At 36.4% G+C, this 24367-nt stretch overlaps 1 protein-coding gene across 7 annotated transcripts in view; it reads left to right on the forward strand.

Moving 5' to 3' along the window:
- Positions 1 to 24367, forward strand: part of LOC150094297 (protein mono-ADP-ribosyltransferase PARP4-like) — an 879331-nt gene that overhangs the window by 606911 nt on the left and 248053 nt on the right. For all 7 annotated transcript variants that reach the window (XM_090411811.1, XM_090411815.1, XM_090411816.1 and 4 more), the window contains exon 24: positions 24036 to 24132. In XM_090411811.1, the coding sequence (XP_090267937.1) occupies positions 24036 to 24132 (97 nt within the window). The remainder of the gene's footprint in view (positions 1 to 24035; positions 24133 to 24367) is intronic.

The raw sequence follows: 24367 nt of genomic DNA on the forward strand, positions 1-24367 counted from the left end.
ATTATAGGAATTGAGAAGATGTTGAGTACTTTTTTCAGAAAAGCCATTGAGTTTCATGTGTTGTTGGATAGTAGAAAGTTCTTTCTGTAGATAATCAAAAGTAGAACAATCAGTTTTTGCTCTTCTGATGAGGCATTTTATAATTCCTGTTTTTTGACATGGATGATGATGGGCTGATTCTTTAAGAATATAACGACCTGTGAACATTGGTTTCCTGTATACTGTAGATGTAAGAATATTTGAAGGTGACCGGATGAGGAGTACGTCTAAAAAAAAGATAACTGGTTGTTCACTTCTATTTCGATAGTAAACTTTATACGATGATGCAAGGAATTGATACTGTTTAAAAAAGAAGGTAAAGAGTTTTTGCTATGTAGCCAAATAGTAAAGATGTCATCTATATATCTTACCCAAAAGGATGATTGAGGGAAAATAGATGAGAAGAGGACTTTTTCTAAATGTTCTAAATAAAAGCTGGCTAAAGCAGGAGAAAGAGGACTTCCCATGGCTGTTCCTTAGATATTCTAGCTTGTATTTTTTTTTATCTGTTCTTGTAATACCACTGAGGATGTTCTGCTATTTCCAGATCAAAATATTTGGTTAATTAAATATCTTTCTTGTGTTTACGTGCATTTATCATTCAGTCTTATGTCACAAGTATCCTTAAAACAGCAAATTTGAATCCTTTACGGGGAAAATGCTACCAAAATAACTGGTAAATTAGAAAAACTTGCAGTTATACAAGGTAGGTTACGAGCAAAGATCAATTTCTTAAAAAAATGCCGCGACAACAAGATTATTCCCAATATCGCTAAGATTAAAGAAACAATAAAATCTCCTGGATCTCATAATATTTACCGGAACACCAGTTTATTTCTTATCCGTAACCAACTTAAAGCTGCTAAACGTGACCTACCTATTCACAGTCATCTTATTTCTGATCTTCGCACCTATGTTTCTACAAATTTGGATCCACATCTTTCTCACATAGTTCTAAATGTGGCTAAACATTCTACTCAACATGCTTATAATAAACTAAGTCAACATCTAAACCATAAATATGAAGTTCTTTCATCTAGACAATCCAAGCCCTTCATAACTCCAAATAACTGGATTGTCAATATATCCAGACGTCCATTAACCGAAAACGAAACCCTCATCCTATCAAAAGGACATGATTTTTCTATTGTTCCTAATAAGATACCATATCTAGATTTCCTAGTTAACATTGAACGAAATCTCAGTCATCTAACTAGTGATAAAACTAATGCTCTTCGCCTAGAAGTCGCTTCTTCTCTACTTAAGGCCAAACTTCCTCCTTCCAACATATCTCCTTCTGAAATGAAATCTTTACAGTCCTTGAGAAAAAATAATCACCTCATTATCACCAAAGCTGACAAGGGAAAAGCAACTGTAGTTATGGAAACAAGCAAATTACAGAAGAAAACTTTCTCTTTTGCTTCGAGATCGCTTCACATATCAAGAAATTGATTATAATCCAACCAACAGACAACTAAAGAAATTAAATTCTCTCTTAGATGAAATCATCAGTTTAGACAAAGACACAATTGAAAGACTTAAAACTCATTTTGCAAGACCTCCTAGATTTTATGCTCTTCCAAAGATTCATAAGATTGACTATCCAATAGTAGATTGTATTGTTCTCCTACTTACCGTATAGCCAAATATTTAGCTAAATTATTGAAATCTTACATTAGCAACTCTAATTCTTTTTTAAAGAACTCGTCACATTTCTTAGAAAAATTGAAAAATGTCTCATTACAACCTACAGATCTTATGGTTAGCTTTAATATAAAATCTTTATATACCAATGTACCTCTCAAAGAAACTTTAAAATTACTTGCTGTCATCTTTCCTGAAGACATTATAAAACTTTTCGATTTCGTAATACATTCTGGATGTTTCGTATGTCAAAATAAATTTTACAGACAAGTAGAAGGAACAGCCATGGGAAGTCCGCTTTCTCCTGCTTTAGCCAACTTTTATTTAGAACATTTAGAAAAAGTCTTCTCATCTATTTTTCCTCAACCATCCTTTTGGGTAAGATATATAGATGACATCTTTACTATTTGGCCACACAGCAAAAACTCTTTACCTTATTTTTTAAACAGTATCAATTCCTTGCATCATCGTATAAAGTTTATTATGGAAATAGAAGAAAACAACTAGTTATCTTTTTTAGATGTTCTCCTCATCCAGTCACCTTCAAATATTCTTACATCTACAGTATACAGGAAACCAACATTCACAGGTCATTATATTCTTAAAGAATCAGCCCATCATCCATGTCAAAAACAGGAATTATAAAATACCTCATTAGAAGAGCAAAAACTGATTGTTCTAATTTTGATTATCTACAGAAAGAACTTTCTACTATCCAACAACACATGAAACTCGATGGCTTTTCTGAAAAAAGTACTCAACATCTTCTCAATTCCTATAATCCTCCACAAAACAAAGTTTCAATATGTCAAGTGCCTATTCCTTATATCTCCGGTATTTCTGAACCTATCGCAAGAATTTTAAAGAAATATGATTTAACAGCTACGTATTCGCCTATTAACAAATTGTCTTCTCATTTTCCTTCTCCTAAAGACAAACGCTCAACTTTATCTCTTCCTGGAGTTTATCAAATTCCTTGCAACTGTGATCTCTCCTACTTTGGACAGAGTGAACATTCTCTTGAAAAAAAGAATCCAAGAACATCAATCCTCCATTCTTCACAACAAACCCTGAAAAGTCTGGATTGGCTCAACACGGGATTGAAACTGACCACAGCATCTTTTGGTGCAGGACTCACCTCTTGCATAGATCCCATTATAGGTTTGAACGTTTGTTCAAGGAAAGCGTGGAGGCCTTGCTCCATCGTCCCAACCTGAATCATAATGACTATATATCTATATCAAAAATCTGGTTAAGTCTAATCAAGATTACTCATTAATTTTTTTTTTTTTTTTTTTTTTTTTTCAATCATGTCTCTTTCAAAATATTTCGTTTCATACTTAGTGATATAACATCACGCGGCGTGTTCTATTGTTAATATTCTAGCTTGTATGTTTTTATAACTGTTCTTGTAATACCACTGAGGATGGTCTGCTATTTCCAGACCGAAATATTTGGTTAATTAAATATCTTTCTTGTATTTACGTGCATTTATCATTCGGAAAAATCTGAAACTGTATTGTATGTAGTTATAAGAACCTGGATATATTTTGTCACATACATGTACACCCTCTAAACCGAACTTTTCAAAAATAGAAGAAACTAGTGGCGCCACCTGTTGTATCTTTTTGTTGTCGAAAGCAGTAACCTTCATTAGTTGACAAACAAATGCATGAAACAAATGTCAACTGTTTGTGACATTTGTTTCATTAGAAGCCAAGTTATAGTGCCAAGAGTGACAGTGTGTTTTGACGAATGGTGGGAAAATGAGTTTCGAACAGAGAGCTGCAATTGACTGTGTTAAACTTGATAAAAGTTTTACTGAAAGGCATCAAATGCTTGAAAAAGCATGCGATGATGAATGCTTATCCCGTACTTAACTTTACGAGTGGTTTAAATGATTTCGAAGTGGTCATTGAGAAGCTTGAGGACAACGAAAAGCTGGGCCATTCAAAAACTGGACTGAGCGAAGTTAACATCCAAAAATTGCATGATTTCATCAAAGAAAACCCAAAAACGTCCTTGAGATTGATTGAAGATCAATTGCCGATTCCAAAATCAACTGTGCACAACATTTTGACCGAGAGTTTGTTCCTTCGTAAATTGAATTTACAATTTGTTCCCCACAAATTGACCAACGACCAAAAAATGTATCGAATTGAACACTACAAGGACCTCATTAGAACTGCTCATAAGGACTCAAACTTCCTTGAAGCGATCATTACTGGTGAGGAAACGTGCTGTTTTGAGTATGAGCCCAAAACAAAGTGCCAGAGTGCTGAGTGGAGACCACCAGAAGAGAAGCATCCAAAAAAAAAAAAAAAAAAAAATTCGAGAAGTCAAAAGTAAAGACAATGCTGATTTGTTTCTACAATTCCAAGGGCATTATCCACAAAGAATTCGTTCTTCCTGGCCAAACTCTCAATGATGTGTTTTATCTTGAAGTTTTTAAGTGATTGATAGCAAGAATTCTTCATTTATGACATTAATATTGTGATGCAGCAAGCTGGTCACTTTTGCACGATATTGCACCATCTCATCGTTCGAACATTGTAAGACAGTTTTTGAGTAAAAACCAAGTTTGTGTGTTGGATCACTCACCATATTCACCTGATTTAGCACCCTGTGACTTCTTTCTCTTTCCCCAACTTTATTTGCCATTGAAAGGAAAGTGATACGACACCGTTGAAAACATTCAAGCTGCAGTAACGATGAACCTCAATAGTATCCCAAAAACTGATATAAAAAACTCATTTAACGAATTAATTGACTGTGCCAAACGCCGTTTCGAAGCTGAGGGAGAGTATATTGATTGAAATAAATGATTTAAATAATTATCATTGGCCTGTGTTTTATTTTCTATCAAAAGTTCGGTTTTTTTGGACAGACGGTGCAATAATTTAATAGCGATTTTCAGTCTTAGGTTCAAATCTAGTTGGTGAAAGAGTTTATTATTATTATTCAGGCCTCTATGGAGGCAAGAGACTCACTGCAGGAGGTCCTTCCTAGGAAACAATGGAGCTGTCATTTCTTTTCCATATTCTCTCAAAACCCATGGTGAAATACCATCCAGGCCCACTGCTTTACTGACATCCCGAGTACTCAGTATTTGGAACACTATCCTCTAAACCTTGAAACCTTCTTCTCCAGAGTGAAATGCTCCAATAAAGTGCTCATTGAACAACTCCATTATGTTCTCTGCATCAGTCACTCTATTCACATTTTTATCCCGCAATGTCATTCTTCCACAATCATTTCTCCTCCTACTGGCGACAAAGCTAAGAAATTCCCTAGGATTTTCTGTGGATCTTAGTGCCAATCTCTTCTCGTATTCTAGTTTTGCCGTCCTCACCATACTAGTCACTCTCCTGTCCTGACTCATATATTCTTTATACATCTGCTCTCCACCCTCTCCTTATATCTCTTCCATAATCTCTTTTTCACATGTAGTTCCTGTTTGATATCGTTTGTCATCTACTTTACACCAAATTGTGTACTGCTTCTTCACTCGTGGAATACAGCTTACTATTGCTGCTAATAAATATTCCTTCATCATTTCCCAAGCACTAATGATATCCTGGCCTTCCAATTCCACCCTCCATGGAATTGCCCCAAGTTGATATCTAAGACTATTATAATTGCCTGCCTTATAATTCCACATATGTTACCTTTTCTTTGATATTCCTGCATGTCTATTCATCTTCCAAGTCAAAACCATATAGTCACTCTCTCTCCAACTGGTGGGAGAGATGTGATCTCACTTATTATCAGCTCTTCTGATGTAATGACTAAATCCAAAACTCTTGAACCTCTTGTTCCCTCTATTGCATGTTGTCTCTCTCTCTCTATGTTCACTGGGCATCTACAGATGCCGTATGGTCACTCCAATGCTCGATGATGTTCCACAACAGGCCTCGCCATGTAGTCCTGTTGTTTGCTTTTCTGGCAGCCTGAACTCTCTGAAGATCAGTCACTCCACACACACGCCATCCATCCATCTCATTGATGGTCTACCCTGCCTCTTTTTCCAGGAACTTTACCTTCTATTACTGTTCTGAGAAGTCCTCCTTCCATCTTTTCTATGTGTCCAAAATATTTTAACTTTCTTCTATCAATAATATCCTTAAGATGCCTTAAAGTTCTACTAATCTTTTCTAACACCCATTCATTTGTATGCCTTTCAATATATGATATCCTCAACAGCCTTCTGTAACACCACACCACATGTTGTCTAAGACATTTTTATCCCTCAAGGATTCTACATGCATTACTACATACATTACTACATACATTTTTCTCTTCAAGCTTATACTGCTGTAGTTAAAATCTCCCATAACAATCATTCTTCTTGCACTTGCCAAGCTCAACTGCCTAAATATCTCCTGCTCCCCACCCTCTGTACTCCTTGGCTTGTAGCAACACCCCACTAACTATCCAGTCTTGCTTACCTCTACCTCACACCTTATGCTTTCAAAACCATTAATGTTACTGCCTTCCAAAGCCTCCACACTTAGAGGACACAAGTCATCACTAAGCAGTACTCCACCACCACATTTTCCCCTACTATCCTGCCGAAAAATGCCGTACTGTGCTACTTCTATTCCTGTTATGATATCATCTTCCGTCAACCACGTCTCGGTGATCCCAATAATCTTTGCCCAGGGCTGACATTATCATGGCCACCAATTTATCTCCTTTATTTCGATACTCCTGGCATTAGTATAAAGCATAAAAATGTCACTGCTTCTATACTTATCATTATCCCCTCCAGACCCCAATTGGACCCATTGTTACCTGATATTGGTCCCCTTCCCCCAAGCACCCATTCCCACAAGAGGCCACCCCTACTATCATCCACCCTGGGAATTCTAGTTTCCCTACATTGACACACCGGCTCGTTCAGAAAACAGCAATCTCTCCAGATGCCTACGTCCTTCCTCATTCAAACGCAAGTGGTCTCTTGCATACATTCCTTTCTGTCCTCTAATGTCTTCCAAGCATTCACATATTCCAATTCTCTCTTCTGACACATTCTGGCTATTATGCTATTCATTATTACTGCTCTTCTGCTAAGCTCCTCATTATCATACCTATGTAACACACACTATCTTTCCTCTCTGCATTTTCTTTTGTACAACCTCAAGCATGAATCCCAGATCTCTCACCACTCGATTTACACTGCCTCTCAAGTCATTCGTGCCCACCATCGCAATCATTTCATCCACCCTTTCATGCCACTTAATTGTCATAGCCACACTTCTGTTGTTCCTCTAGACAAACATTTCTCTGGCATCCTATCCTGCATACTATGGATCATCGAGTCTCCATACATCACACCTCTTACCACTCTGTTCCTTGATTGGTCACCTGCATCCCTTACTGTCTCTCCTCTAATCCTTTCTCTCAGTGTTCCCCTGCTGTCCTGGTATCACTCTATCCCTGGTTGCAGCACTCCTTGGCATTCTTCTCATTTCCTCTCTCTGACTGTTTCCATTCTCTCCTCTTCTGTCATTTCCATGACTCTCTCATTACTTCTCTTCTGCTGTTTCCATTCTATCCTTCCCATAACCTCTCTCTCTTTCCCTTTCTTCTACTGCCCCTACTTCTCCTTTTTGTATTCTCTCCTCGTCTTCATTCCCATAACTCTCTTTCACTCCTCCTCTGATTTGCCTTGCATTCAACTCTTCTATTTGCCTACTTTCGTCTTTCATACTTCTCATCTCATTCCTGAGACATTCCACCTCCTCTTGCAACTCATCTGTCTCTCTCTGCAAGTTAATCACCCTTACTCGCCATTGATCCTCCAATCAAGACCATATCCCAAAACATCACAATCATTCAAGTCTTCCACACTCCTCACTCTTATTTTTTCGTTCATATTTCGCTTGTTATTTTCAACTATCACACTACTCGTCTCTCGAGATTCTCCCGCTCCTGATTTAACGAGTCGGATATAATAACATCTAACTCACTATTTATTATTCTTATTACGACTACTCTACAACTCTGATTCCACCACTCACTCAATCCACCAACTACATGAACACCATCTACCGCCTACCACCACCACTTTCACAGACAATCACAAACATCCATACCCAATGTGGGATTCGAACCCACAGCTTTTGGCTGGAGAGCAGATACGCTCTCCGGCCAACCAGGCCAGCAAGTTTTTTTGTTTGTTTTTTTCACTAGAACTGGACCATTTCAAGGATACTTTCTCATCTCACTTTATTTGCATTGCTGTCACTTTCATACACCAGAACACTTAAACACATACTCACCCCCCCCCTCCTCCTTGTGTATGTCACACTTGCCCCAACTATTCAGTTTGCTCCTTCATTCAGAATACTGATGGTCTTCAGTATTCTGAATGAAGTCTGGCTAATCAAAACATATTTCTGTTTCTCTCTCTCTGTCAACTTCTTTCTCCTGCACACCACCTTGCATTCACCAGTGAACAACATCTCATAACATGCTGCAGTTTGCAATTTGTTTGGGTCAAAATCATGCTTACCACTTCCTTTGCTATACTGCTCTATTTGCTACAATAACAAACTTTTATATAATAATTAATTTGACTGTTTGAGTAAAATGCACTCTAAAATAAATAATGGATTGATTATTCATATTAAAAAAAAATCTTTATTTCTGTAACTCAAGTACATGGTACAGTGCACCAGCAGCCACACCCTCGAACTGTGCCTCGATTGGCATGCAAAACTAAGTGAGGGTATCAGCATTTTATGCTGTAGTAAAGGAGAGTGTTACACTTGAAGACTGGAATGGCAGAGTTAACAGATGACCAAAATTTAATGTGATAATGGTAACGAAGGTATGACAGCAAACCATGTGACATAGTCCGGGCACACTCCGAGACAAAACAGAGATGTGGACAATCACCGAAAGAAACAGGAACCTCACCACGTAACCTTCCATAGTAAACCATGAAACAGAGAACCCTGTTGGATTTAAACAATAGAGACAAGGTTGGACCCTCCGCAACTTTTGTCAATTGGAAACATTACAGGGAAGAAGAGAAAGAAACTGTGGAATGTAAGACGGATACTATGAAAATAGCATATGAAGAAGATACCTTCAACCCTCTGGGGAGGGTATCTCCTTATCCTTCACATCTGAAAACCAAGAATCTTCTCTTAAGGCTTGGAATGTAAGGACCTTATATGAAGCTTGGAAATTAGATAACCTTATACAAGCACTTGAAGCAATGAAAATTGACATTGCTAGTATAAGTAAAGTCAAATGGACTAATAGTGGAAAAATAAACAGAAAGAGGCATTCAATTATATACTCATGTGGAGACAGTCATCGGAATGGAGTGGCATTTGTACTAAAAAGTAAGATTGCCTAGTCCTTACTTAGATTTTGGCCCATAAGTGACAGAGTAATTGCATTAAAATTCCAGCTCAACCTTTTAATATTTTTATTGTCCAAATATATGCACCTACGTCTGATTACCCAGATGAAGATGTAGATTGTTTCTATGAAGGCATACAAAATGCACTTAACAGTGCTAAATCAGATGACATGACTATCGTTATGGGAGATCTAAATGCTAAAGTTGGCTCAGAAAAGATCTCTTCCTGCATGGGAAACCAGGGCCTGGGACATAGAAATCCAAGAGGAGAAAGATTAATACAGTTCTGTGAAGAAAACAATCTGGTAATAAAAAATACTTTATTTAGCCAGTCTCCTATAAGACTTGACACATGGAAAAGTCCTGGAGACAGCTGTAGGAACCAGATTTACTATATAATGATTAAAACAAAAGATTCCAAAATAACATCTTAAAAGCCAAAACATACCCAGGGGCTGATATTGGATCAGACCACAACCCTGTGGTCATTAAAGCAGCAATAAAATTAAAGAAAATAATGAAACCTATACACGTAGAAAAATATGATCTTGGCTCCCTTAAAAATCAAGAAATACAAGATAAATTTTTAAAGGAACTGGCACAATCCACTGCTGATAACATTCCTGATTCCGCCAAGTATCATTACCCTAAAGATGAGATTGAGGACAGATGGCAGAAATTTAAAGAGGGCATAAAAAAAAGGCAGTAAAACAAACAATTCCCAAATTTGAGAAGAAGATGAGTAAATCTTGGGTGAATGACAAGATTCTGAAAATGATGGAGGAAAGAAAGAAACACAAAAATTCCTGAATACAAGAATTTAAACAAAGAGATCAGGAAAGAATGTAGGATTGCAAAAGAACTATGGCTCAACAATAAATGAAAGGAAATTGAACTTTTGGACAAAAAGCACAAAACCAGAGAATATCATGAAAAAGTTAGGGAGCTAACTAGCAAATCTTGCAAAAGGGTTGGCTCTCATTGCATTGAAGATACTAGTGGAAGCATTCTAATGGATAAAGACAAAATAACGGATAGATGAGTAGAATATTAAAAGGAACTCTACAATTGTGATAGAATAGATAAACCATCGCAAGAAAATTTGGAGGACCTACTATTCTTATCCATTCTATAATGTAACAAATACCATTAGGAAATTGAAACCAGGAAAAGCTCCTGGAATGGATGGAATTGTGGCAGAATATCTAAAGGCTCTAAATGATAAGGCTATAAGATCACTGACTGACATATGTAACAAATATACATATGTCAGTCAGAAATAGTTTTCGTTTGGTTGACGATGTTTTTGCTATCTGGTCCCATGGCTGCCAGACATTAGACACTTTCCTTGGCCACCTAAACAAACAACACAGACACATACAATTCACAAATAAGATTGAAAATCAGAACACGCTTCCTTTTCTAGATACACTTGTCACATGCCTTCCTTCTGGTAGTCTTTCCTGCACTGTTTACCGGAAGCCTACACATACTGGCCAATATATATACACACACAAACTTCTACCACCACCCACTACAAAAAGGCAGTAAAAAACACTAAACTAGCACACTAAAAAGCATACAAAATCTTTACAGCAGTCCTTCAAGAAATATTTAATAATATAAACTGGACAAACCTTGGTAAAAAAATTAATAACAGAAACTTAACACACTTAAGATATGCAGATGATATCATAATTTTTGCAAACACTCCAGAAGACCTTAATATAATAATAGAAGACCTATATCATCTAAACTGTGGACTCCAAAAGGAAATAGAGTTCAACTTGTCTGGAATGCATTCAGAAAATTGAAAAGCATTTTTCCAAACAATGATGTCCTACTCTGTTTAAAAAGGAAGACATTTAACCAGTATATACTTCCAGTCATCACATATGGTTGTGAAACTTTGTTGCTAACAAAGCACTGGCAAATAAACTAACAACAACCCAAAGAAAATTGGAGAGTTTATGATAAGCATCACATCAAAAAATAAGAAGCGAAACACCTGGATCAGAAGCTAGACTAATATCACTGACATCATTCTTCACCATAAGCAACTAAAATGGAAATGTGACTGACAATTATCCAAAAGAGAAGATGAGTGATGGATCACCATACTAACGAACTGGATTCCAAAAGAAGGGAAACGAGACCGAGGATGTCCTAAAAGAAGGTGGAGTAATGAATTGTCATATTTTGTTAGGGAAAATTGGTCAACCATTGCCAAGAAAAGAGAAAGGTGGAAAGAAGTGGAGGAGGCTTTCGTCCAACAGTGGACAGAAAATGTTTAAAAAAAAGAAGAAGAAAAAGCTGCATAGTAGATTAATTGAATAGAAGATTATCAGAAAGATTCCATTTGAAATTGACAGCAGAAGACCCAGTGTGAGACCATCAGTCCACTTACTGAAGGCCTAAAGCAACATGAAAAAATGTTCCACAATGCAAATAAAGAATGTGTTTGTGTGTTTCTTAAAGGGCTCAGGTTAATATTACTATTACCCCAAGACCGCATGGAGTCAAATTTAGGAGGTCCTTTTATCATACACACAGCTTGTCATACTTTACCTTAAACACACTCAAATTCTCTGGAATACTCAGATACCACACTATCAGCCAAGGAATTCCAATCATTCACAACTCTGCACGTAAAAAACCTGCTTCTCACTCCTCTACTCACAACCTCCTTATACAGCTTCCAGGGATGACCCCTGGTTCTCCCCTGATCTCCCACTATTTTCTGTAGAACCTCTCCAGCATTGATCCTATAATAACCCCTTAATAACTTGTAGGTCTGTATCATATCTCCCCTCCTCCTGTCCACCAGACTCTGTAAGTTGCATCTTTTCAACCTTTTCTCATATTCGACATTGAAGAGGTCAGAAACTACCTTAGTCAGTCGCCTCTGGACCCTTTCCAGCATCTGTTTGTCCTTTTGAAAACCAGGTGACCTAATTTGGGTGCAGTAGTCCATGTGTGGCCTAATCAAAGCCTTATACAATTGAATAAGAATCTCCCTACTTCTACTACAAGTCAGTGTCCTCCGCATCATTCCCAGAATTCTTTGTGTTGTCCTCACAATTTTGGCAATGTGTCCCTTAAATTTCAGATCCATCTCGCTATCACCACAAGATCTCTTATTTCCTCTGCCTTCAACAATATATCCCCACCAAGCATAAATTCTACATCCCATCTTTGTTTCCCAAATTTTGAAAACCTTACATTTTGCAACATTGAACTCGCATCCCCATTCCAATGCCCATTCTCTCAATTTATTCAAGTATTCTTGTAAGGCCAAATCTTCTCTACTTTTCGTAGTTCATCCCAACTTTGCATCATCTGCAAACAACTGAATATCTTCATCCAAATCTTCGCCAATATTATTAACATACAAGTTAAACAGTAATGGCCCTAAAACAGATCCCTTAGGTACACCACTAGTGACTTTCCTTTTTCAGGATATTGCTCCCCCATACACAACTTGCTGATACCTGTCAGATAGCCAGTCTCCAATCCAATTCACTTATCTAATATCCAATCCCATTGTAGAGCAAATGGGATTGGATATTAGATTAGTTAATTTGACATGCGGTAATCTATTAAACGGCTTTGCAAAATCTAAATATACTGCTGTGTATCTCTCTCCTCTGTCCAAAGAAGTCATCCCCTTATTGTAATAAGTAAGTAGATTACTAAAACATGACTTCCCATTTGCAAAATCCATGTTGTCCATCAATGATAATACCATTGTTGTCAACCCAATTCTGGATCCTGGTTCTCACCAGCTTCTCCAACAACTTAACCACAACACCTTACACACAGATTGGCCTATAATTTGATGATTGAGTTCTATCACTTACCTTATAAAGCAGCACAATGTCCCCCTTCCACTCCCTTGGAACTTGACCCTGTGCAAGACTCATATTAAAAAAATATGTCAAAGCAAATGTCAACTCCCTGGCACATTCCTTCAGAATATGTGGTGATATTCAAGTCCCACAACCTTATTAACATCAAGTTTGCTCAACTATCCATACATCTCTTGCTCATTTACATCAATCTCTCGATGATGGGGAGGAGAGACTGACTGTAAAAGACTGACTCCCCATCATCAACTGCTCTCAATCTCTCCATGGAATCACATTCACAAGAATGAAAGAGCTTCATGAACTGCTCATTAAGTATCTCTACTATACCTTCTGCAACAGTTATCCTTATACCATTTTCTCCAATCAGTATCATTCTTCCATAATCATTCTTTTTTTTGCCGACTACATATCGAAAGAACTCCCTAGGATTCTTTTTGGCTTCATTAGCTAGCTGCTGCTTGTACCTCACTTTTGATACCCTTACCAACCAAGTCACCTGCCTTGCCTGGTCTTTGTAATCTGCATGGAATTGGTTATTACCACTTCTCTTATGCTCCCTCCATAATGCTCTTTTTCCTTGATGCTTAATCTCTTCATTCATCCATTTCACACCTACCTTATTTAACCTTCTGACCCTTGGAATACATTTAGACATTGCTTCTACTAGATAGTTCTTGAATATCCCCCAAGCTGCATTGATCTCTTTTCTGGCTAACTCTTCATTCCATGCTACACTTGCAGTCTCCTGAGCTCTTTATAATCTCCAGTCTTGTAATTCCACATATACCCTTTTCTCACAGAAGCCCTCACACCGCTGCCCCTAATGGAGGGTGATTGGACACCTCGTTTATAATTACTTCCTCTGATGAGATGATAAAATCCAAGACCCTCAATCCTCGTGTGCCCTCTGTTACATATTGTCTGAGGTAGTTGTCCCTCAAGAAACTCATTTTCTTTACTTCTAGTTGCTATCTCATCTTCTCATTCTATATTGCCATAATTAATATCTCCCATAATGATCGCCCTTTTCTTATTTGCTTGGCTAATTTGATTATACATTTCATAGTCACTACCATCCACGTTACTAGGTATATAAGAACATCCAACCAAGTACTTCATTCTATTCACCTCTATCTCACACCATACTTCCTCAAAATCAGTGGCATTATTTCCCTCTTGCAGCCCTACTTTGTATGGACATAACTCTTTCTCTATCATCAGTAGCACTCCCCTTCCCTTTTTACCCTTTCTATCCTCATGAAACACATCATACCCTTCAATCTCTATTCTTGTCAGGATATTGTCTTCATCCAATCATGTCTGACTTATTCCGACAATTTTTGGTTGAACAGACTCAATTAATGCAACCATTTCATTTGCCTTGTTTCTTACACTTCTAGCATTTGTCTACAAACACAGCAGGTCATTCCAGGATCTAAAGCTAGTTCCACTGATACGACGCATTCGATGTGATTTCTCGATGCTCAACTCCAGCCATTTCCCTTTCTCCTTATTTATTTTAGAACCCTCTTCAAATCCAACTGTTTTCTCTTGATCCCAGGTCATCCCCTTGCATTCCTGTCAGCACATGCATTCACATCCTCTTGGAGCATCCACCTTTCTCACGCTGTGTTTTCCTACCCATCTTGCACACCTGTTCTCTCATTCTCTATACTCATGCCACTCACTTTCTCATTCACAAACACCTCTTCAATCTCTCCTGTCTTACTCTTCCACATCACTTCCTACTTGACCAGATTCATTCTTGGTACTCACTTCTCTACCTTCCAGCAGCAGTCTCTCCAAGCAACTCGCACCAATACCACTCAAATGCAGTCCGTCACTCTCAGTGCTTTTTTTCTGGTGGTACGCAACAGTACGCAGTACCAACACCTTTTTTCTTAAGTTTTTAAAAATTTGCGATTTATTGACAGTAAAATGTATTATAAATATTCCGGTAGATGGTACTGTGTTCACAAATTGAATTTTCAGTTTTGATTACTCGTAAGTTGGTACCCTGCTTTTCTGTTTCATAGGTTGGTACGCAACCAGAAAGAGGAAGTTGTGTTTACTTCCGATTGCTTCCAATATCAGTTTATCAGTTCTATATTCACTCTGCAACAGGCACATGTTCATTTGAGTTTTGAATTAATCTAAGTTAAATCAATGCAGTCATTGTTCGAAATGATTAATAAATAAATAAATAAGTAGTTATTTTATTCAGGATGAGTAAAAAAAGGAAGGCTGAAGAAGCAGAAATTGTTGAATCTACTTGTGATCCTGTAAAGCAGAAAACTAGCACCAAAAATACACGTGGTGAAGAGGATCACGAAACCAAGACCGAAGCTCCACATGGTCAAAAGGAAGCAGATTCTGATAATGATTGGCCCGAATGTTGGACACTTTTGAAGAAAAATGACTTCTGCGAGAGAAACGAGTGGCTGTATGTCAGGAATAAAATGTTGGGCTGTAAAGTGTGTCATGATGTCAGAAGTCTTGCCGTCAATAAACACATGGGTACGAAAATTTCAGCGGAGTGGGCAAATGGTAAAATCAGTCATTTTGGATTATCTCGCAAACAACAGTTAATGTCATTAAGAGAAAAAGATTTACGATTATAAGGAAAGTGCAGTGCACTAAGCATGCCAAAAAATAAAATCTGAAGCAAAAAATGAAACGTCAGAGAAAGTTTTCCTAAATACTTTGTCTCATAATAAAGACATAAGAGAAAAGTGTTTTGAACTGCTTACAAAGTTGCGAAGAGAAATCAGACATTTAACAACTTTGAAGACAAAATAAATTTACAGTAACTTAATGGCCTAGACATGGGATATATTCTTCATTCTGCAAATGCTTGCATTAACATTGTGAGCCATATTGCAAATGAAATGAGAAAAACATTAATAGACAATATAGTGAACTCCAATAACAAAATATCATTACTTATTGATGAATCGACAACTGTGAGTAACACAACAACATTGATTGTTATTGTTTTTGTAATTCTTTCTGAACTTTCGACTCCTGTGAGTCTTTTCCTAGATTTGATCGAATTATCAGATGTAACTGCTAGAGGAATTCTAAACTCTTTAATTAGTCATCTTGAGTGTTTAGGATTATCTGAAGATTACCTAAAGGAGTATTTATTGTCTGTAACTTGTGATGGTGCAGCTGTGTTGTTTGGTATGCATAATTGTGTAAGGAGGCTAATGCAAGAGATGTTTCCTAGTGTTATTTTGTGGCATTGTGCTAGCCATTGCTTGAATTGTCTGTTAGTGACACAGTGAATCACTTAAGAGTTTCATGGACAAACTTTATGTGACTTATCATGCTTCACTTAAGAATGCTAGGGAACTACAGGAATGTGTGGCGACCCTATAACTTCAATTTGTACTTGCTGGGTTGAACTAGCTTTCACATTGTTTCTGCAGTGTGGCAAGAATTTGAAGCCCTCATCTATCACTTTCTGCAGGCAAAAGAAGACAGCAGAAGAAGCAAAACAGATTGCTTTCTTTATGAGGGCCTTTTAAGAAAAATAACATCATGTGAATTTGTTCTTGATTTGGGCCTTATGTGTGATGCTCTCCAGAAACTTAGTGAACTAAGTCTAGATTTACAAGAGAGAAATATTGACTTGTACAAAGCAGACAGGAAAATAAAGAATACAGTTCAAATTTTTGAAGAAAGAATTGAAAATCCTGTTCTATGAAGAGAAATACTGTACTACAGTATTTCTCTTCATAGTCAGAAGAACATGAAGTTCAAAGGGATTGAGCTCCACAAAAATGAAAGATACAGTCCTGTAATAAGTTCATCTGCTTTCTATAAAAGTCTGAAAGAAGCTGTTGGAAAGCATCTGCTTGAAGGAGATTTGTCTGAATGTGCTAAGATTCCAAGTATTGGCCAGAAAATCCTGGGAAGCATCTGATATTTGGTAAAGCTGAAATTTAAAAATTATTATGCAAATTTCGCTTAAATAAAAGAGATGCAGTTTGTGGTTTCCATGAATATCTTCTACTCCCTCTAAAGTACACTTTGGGCACAATTGCAGTATCTTCCAGTTAATGTGAAAGGAGTTTCTCTCACATGAATCTTATAACTTCATCTAGGTCATCTCTGCTTGCACAACTTCTGCACTGATGTTCATCAGGATAGTAGGACCTCCTCTCACTCAGTTCAACCCTAGCAAATATGAGGACTCATGGCTGCTCCGAGGTCGTCATTTTGCAGTTGATACCAAAAGCAAGAAGCGATCTAGAGATGATGAAGGTATATCAGACGATATGTTAAAAGTGTGGACGTTGCTGTAGTAACATCTTCATTGTGAGTGCTGGCACCTTTTTTTCCCAGAAAAAAAAAGCACTAGTTACTCTTATACAGTTCACTTCATCCTTCAAACTCATTCCACACATTAATAAACTGCATTCCTTTCTCCTCACACATTTCCGCTGACATATCATTCATAATGCTTGCCCTCCACCTCATCTCACCACTGTCATACCTAGGCAACACACTTACCACCTTTCCTATCACACCCGTCTCTTTTAATTCATCTAAGCAGCCTCCTGATATCCAATCTGACTTGTTCTTTGTTAGCAGTCGAGTCATTTGTACCTATTACAATTACGAACTCTTTTGCTTGCTTACTTCTCATTGGATATGAGAAGTAAGCAAGCAAAAGTGACGTTTCACTCTCCCATATGTATCTCGAATTTTCTTAACTTCATTCTGCATCCATTTCATCTCTTGCCTCATCCTAACCAACTCAAGTTTCAAATCGTCTGTCACATTTTCGCTGTCATTCGTTCTTTCGAATTTTTGAACTTTCGAACCACTTTTCGAACAGGTTGTATTCATTGGGAAAAACAGTATGGGGAAGATTGTTCCAAAGAGGGAACAAATGAGAAGAATCTGAAGTTAGTTCAATAAGTTTGTAACTGAACCATGTAAGGATGTCGACCTGTAGCTGTGCATATTTATGTGTATAATTAGGAGAAAGCAAAAAGTAGTGGTAGCAATAGTAGTTGTCCCTTATTCGAGCAGTGCTCATTGAAATGCCTATAGTATAGACCAGTGGTGGCGAACCTTTTTATGTGCACGTGCCAAAAATTTACAAATTGAGTTGCTGACGTGCCGGGCAGTTTTTAATAGGAGAAAAATTAATAGAAAAGTAATTAATTAATTTAACAAATATAAAATTACATTTAAATTAATTATCACTGGACTAATGAAATTTTGTAGCATATTGTAGTTTCCTCAGGCCAACATCATTAAATTAATTTGTGCAAATTTTCATTGACATATCCCATTCTGATGACCAAAGATTTATAATATTCAGTGTAAAATTGATTATTATATTATGAAATTGATTTTAATGATGTTGGTTTGAAAAAAAAAACAGTACTGAGAAAAATATTTATGCATTATAACTCACCATAGAAGTCAGCTGAGCAGGAAAAGCGGCAGAAGGATATCAACTTGTCACCGAAACGCTTACCATATTTATGCGAATATAACTTGCCCTCATGTATAACTCGCACTGCTGATTTTACTTTATGAAGAAATACATTAAAAAGTTTTGCATATACCTCGCACAAAAAAATGTATAAACATGTTCATGTTGAGGCGATAGTAACTCGCTCCCACAGTTAACAACATGCCCTTCCCAATAGCCATTATACTGCAGATGCAAGAAAAACAAGTAGTTTATTGTATCCCTGAATAAGGTACAGGCTTTTTGCAGTCTGTGCAATATATTTCTCAACAAATAATGAAATTAGAAACAGCTGGAATAAAAAACGGCTCTAACTAATGAATCACATGTCGCCTCTCACAGAAACTGTGCTGTATAGACTCGAGCAAAACCATATGTTACACCGGCAACATGGTATCTAACCTAAAACTATTGTCCGATTTTTCAATTACATGAAATAAGTGTTTGTTTTATTGCATTTGAAATTCTCGATGTCATTATGTCACAGATCACAAAGGCTAACTTCAAATAAAATTCTACCATGAATTGAAACATGCCATATAATGCATGTGTGAGTTTGCCTGCCAGCTCAAAAGCAAACAAGCAGCAATAAAATTCAACCAAGGGTTGAAACTTTGTGTGGGTTGAGCCCACCAGTAATGAGAAGTGTCATCGGAATGATAAACAACATCCTGTCGTGAATATGTTAAAACTAAGAAATATGTAGTGAATGTTGTTAAGAGTTTCAGATGTTATAGAATTTGGTTGAACAGAATTAACATTTCAACTCAACAATTGTCGGTTGCCTTTGTCTTTGGGTTGCATGATCTTTTGTTAATACCAAATCATATGCACATCTTCGTAGCTACTCTCTCATGTAAAACAAAATTTAACCTATATGTATTGTAACAGTTTAAAAAAAAGGTGAATTATTTATAAACGTATAAAAGGATATCACCTGTAAATCGTTGATGTGCCAGCAAAATTCTCAGACATTCCACCTCTGGCACGCGTGGTGGAACGTCTGAGTCATAAGTTTGCCATCTAGGGTATAGACAATACCGACAAGAGTGTGCCTATGGGAAAGTGACTGAATGAAATCAGTGAGGAAACCATTTATACAAATGAATAGCTCTGTTCTGATCAACAAGCATTCTGGGGGGAGTTTGGGGATCACCACTCCAAATATGAAGACATTTTAAGGTTGCATGGATTTGGGATTTATGAAGCATTAGGAGTAGAGCAGAAGAGAAGTAGTGTTTTTTAGAATGAAAAAACTACCAACTTTTTGGAGGCTGAAGAGGTTATCAACAAGATATTTGTGACAGCATAGACTAGATGTGAAAGTCAACCCACTAAGAGAAAACAGATCTTTGTTAGTGATCAAAATATTACCAAAAGTAAGAGAAAAATTAAGCTTAATCTTTCTTCTGAGAAATAAGACAAGATTATATATTTAAACAAGAAATTATATTCTTGTTTAAATAGTTATTCAAGTGAAGCAAACAAAGTCTGTGCTCGAAATATCTTCATGACTAGTCTCCTTATATATAGAAGCTGTTGATTTCTCAATTGCCTTAGTATCTCATAATGCAAAACACAGATCTTTCATATCTGCTATACATCGTGAGAAGGATCATTATCCACTGATGACACCTCGATAGAAACTAGACCCAAGAAGAGACTATGGTTGAATTAATGTATAAATCATATGTTCTGTAGAAAAGCATTAGAATGTTGTCTCTTCATATCTTATTAAAATTCTCTGGATTAGAGAAAGTTGTAGGAATATACAATTAGACGAATCATTTACAAATGGACTAGTTGTGGAGATACATCACAAAAATTTGTTTGCTTGCATTTGGGTAAGGACTAAAACAAGAATATAATTTCTGATCCAGCATCATATACTTCATAACCAAGCAAAAAAAGAAACATCCTACAAGACAGCAATTGTGTTTTTTTTAGTATTGAAATCCACTAGATTATCCTTACCCTTGAAAATGTTGATGAGATTAGTATTTAAGACATGGGTTGTAGATATGGATATACATTTGTGTAAGGATTAAAACTAGAATATAATTTCTTGTTAGGCATCATATACTTAATAATCAACTTAAAAAAAAAAGAACCTACAAGATTGTGTTTTTCTTTTAATATTGAAAGTCACTAGATTATCCTCACCCTCAAGAATGTTGATGAGATTAATATTTAAGGCATTGGTTGTAGATATTGAAGCTTGAATCATTTAAACACTATACAAGTGTTTGTAAATGTAGAATAGAAATGGACTATACTGTCATCAGTACACTGCTAGTAGTACACTCTATTCTGCACTTCTCTGTTTATACTTCTCTTACATCAGGATGTAAGAGATAAAAATAGGAAAGTACAGAAGTTGTACCTCAACAGTCTTGGCAGCATCCAAAAAGCTCAGCTGTCATTTGAGCATGAGACAATCTTTTGCATTTGGCTCATTTCATGTATGCTTTGGATTTGTTGATAATGTTTTTAAGTGGTTATTGGGAGTGGCTGAAGTTTTTGATTTTACTGACAAATAATTATTCTTGCTGGAAAGAGCAGAATCAGGAATAAAGGTCCTCATTTAATTTTAGTCTCACCTTATTATTAAATTACTCTGGATTAGAGAAAGATGTTGGAAGTGTTTTTCCACTTGGTTAGACTATAATAAATTTAGTTTAATCCTTTATCCAAGTGTAAACAAACAAAGTTTGCTTCCAATTCAGAGTAATTTAATAATAAGGTTAGAAACCTTATGACTTCTCCATTACTTCCACCTTAGTATCACCGCCTCTCAACTGATGAGACCTCAATAAAGGTCGAAACCAGTCTGGTAATGCCCCCTCCCTTAATACATAGCATTATACGTGTCCGCAAGGAGATGTGCTTTGCATTATGGGAGATACTAAGACAAGTAATGAGAGCTTAGTCCACCTTTACCACGAGTTACCTTAGTCATGAAGATACTTCAGGTGCAAACTTTGTTTGCTTACACTTGGATAAAGGATTAAACTAAATTTATTATAGTCCAACCAAGTGGAAAAAACTTCCAGCATCTTTCTCTAATCCAGAGTAATTTAATAATAAGGTGAGACACCTGTTGGCAACTCTTATAGGTAAATATGACTTCTCCATTACTTCCACCTTAGTATCACCACCTCTCAACTGACAAGACCTCAATAGTCTGGTAGTCAGTCTGGTAATGCCCCTTCCCTTAATGCATAGCATTATACGTGTCCGCAAGGAGATGTGCTTTGCATTATGGGAGATACTAAGACAAGTGATGAGAGTTTAGTCCACATTTACCATGAGTTGCCTCAGTCCTGAAGATACTTCAGATGCACCTTACACTTGGATAAAGGGTTAAACTAAATTTATTATAGTCTAACCAAGCGGGAAAAACTTCCAACATATCTTCTCTCCATCCAACAGGCTGTGGATTCAAATCCCATTATGGGCATGGATGTTTGTTATTTTTCTTTAAATTGGAGAATGAATTAATTTCATCATCCTGTCTGCATCAGACAGGGTGATGAAAATTGGTGAAATTGTCAGACAGGGTGATGAAGATTGTCAATTTGGAAAAAAAGTTTCATGTTTGATCTCTAGAGCAGAGTTTCCAGACTATGTAAAAAATAAATAGAAATCTAGAAAAAATTCTTTACCCCATTCATGATACACGTGTGCAATAGGTTTATAAAAACTTTTTGTGGGTGGGAACTACATAGAGAAAAGAAAAAAAAACTTTCATATATTACAGATGAAAGTTTTTTTTTTCATCTGTGATAGATGAAAGTTTTTCATCTATTAAGAGGCTGTCCTAATTATATGAATTAGGAGAGTGATAAAGACAGCAAATGAAAGTAAAAAAAAATGAAGCAAGGAAATTTTAAGTCAGAGGTAGATCATGCAGAGGATATTCCACATTTGATAACTTTCACCACAGGATATCCAACCTGATAAAAGCACATGTTGTTCTGTCCTTGCAGGGGTCATCATGTATGATATAACTGGGATTAATGAACTGTAGTCATAGAGAATACCATTTGATGTTTAGTGAGAAATACCAGATAGGATTTTGATGCCTGTAAGTGATGGTACATATCGCTGATGTTGCCATGCGACCCCATAGGTTGACTTTATCAACCTATGGGGGGTATATTTTTGTTGGTTTTGGCAATTTTTTGTTGCTTGATTGTTATTTTTTTGAACATTTTTGTTGGTTTTCTATGGGAGATTATTTTTAACTGTTGTGTCACTATAATTTGTTATGGTATCACCATTCTTGGTGGTGTATTATTGGAACACTTAGAGCAGGGGCATGCAGCAGGGGTGAAAGACTTGCAGATGTGATGTGGCTCAGATGTTTTCAATGGTTTTCCTGCACATTTCTGTACTTCGACTTCATCATAGCATGACATGGCAGAGGAACAAGCAATAGGATTATTTGCGAGCTGGTTAGGAAGACATCTGAAGTATGACCAAGTTCAGTCCCATCTATGATCTAGCAACTGGCTTGCAGAAATCACCTTACTGCCTTATCCTCAAGTGGAGGAAGTGTTAATTACTGGTGTGCAGAGCATTCCAACAAGGTAATCACTTGCACTGTATGTGTGAAGAAAGTAAAGGGACAAATATGTACCAAGAGCAAAAATGCTAACTCCGATGATTGAGAAAAGGAGAAGAACATCCCTGTTTTTTATTCCATGCAAGAATTGTTCAAGAATATATTAGAATTCTTAAGTCTGAATATTCCATTTAAAATGAAAAAATATAGCCTCATTCCCATAATCATCAAAAAGTTGGAAACTAACATCTGCTTGTAATGTTTTAGGAACATTTGATTGTATGTCTTGAACATTATCATACCGCCTGTTATTTGCTACTGAGTTTTATTGTTTCTTAGTAAAAGTTTGTTTTTGTAAATTTAAATGTGCATTTTTTGTTGACAATTATTTTCACTTGGTTACACTATAAATTAAAGATGCCAGGAAATTATATTATTGGTTTCATCCTTTATCCAGTTGTAAGCAAACAAAGTTTGCACATGAAGTCATGTATAATGTTATGCTTTATGGGAAAGGGCATTACCCAGACTGGTTTCAGCCTTTACTTGAGGTCTCTTCAGTGGGAACCAGACCCAGTGATACTAAGGTTGAAGTAATACAGAAGTCATATTTCCATATACAAGTAGCCGAAAGGTGTCGCACCTTATTACTAAAATACTCTGGATTAGAGATAAATGTTGAAAGTCATTTGCACTTGGTTATACTACATAGCATTATACATGTCCATAAGGATATGTGAATTGCATTATGAGATACTAAGGCAATTGATGTGCAGTCATTACCCTCTATATACAAGTAGCCCAGTCATGAAGTGACCACACGCAAACTTTGTTTACTTACAGTTGGATAAAGGATGAAATCAAGAATACAATTTCTTGGCATCTTTAATTTTTATTAATTGTGCATTAAATATAATGTTTCTTTATTTAACATTTGTTTTAATGGGAATGTACAAATTTCCTTTATTCATTCCTTTATGTATTTCTAAAGAAGAAAACATAAAATTACATGTGAGTGTGTAATTAAGCATATTTTATTTTTAGCAAGATTATAAATTTGATGAGGAAGACAATTTTTCCTTACTTCAGAAACTTTTGGAAGCCATTGATGTGGATAGGCTTGATTATATGGCCTATTCAGGTAAGTTGCATTATATTTGCAAGAAATTATTTTCTGCTTTAGAAAGCTTATTATTTTTTATTAGAATGGGATATTTGATTATTCTGCATAGAGCAGTTACGTATATAATGTAATCAATTTATCACATGGACTAGCCTTTTTTTTTTTTTTCAGTTTCTTCTTCCTATATTTTGCCATTCTCTGCATATTCCACAATTCTTTCATCATTTTTCCCAAATTGAACATCGATAAGCAT

The sequence above is a fragment of the Typopeltis vanoorti genome, chromosome 22 (genome assembly GCF_054136105.1).
Source record: "Typopeltis vanoorti isolate ZY-2024b chromosome 22, IOZ_Tvanoo_1.0, whole genome shotgun sequence".
NCBI lineage: Eukaryota > Metazoa > Arthropoda > Arachnida > Uropygi > Thelyphonidae > Typopeltis > Typopeltis vanoorti.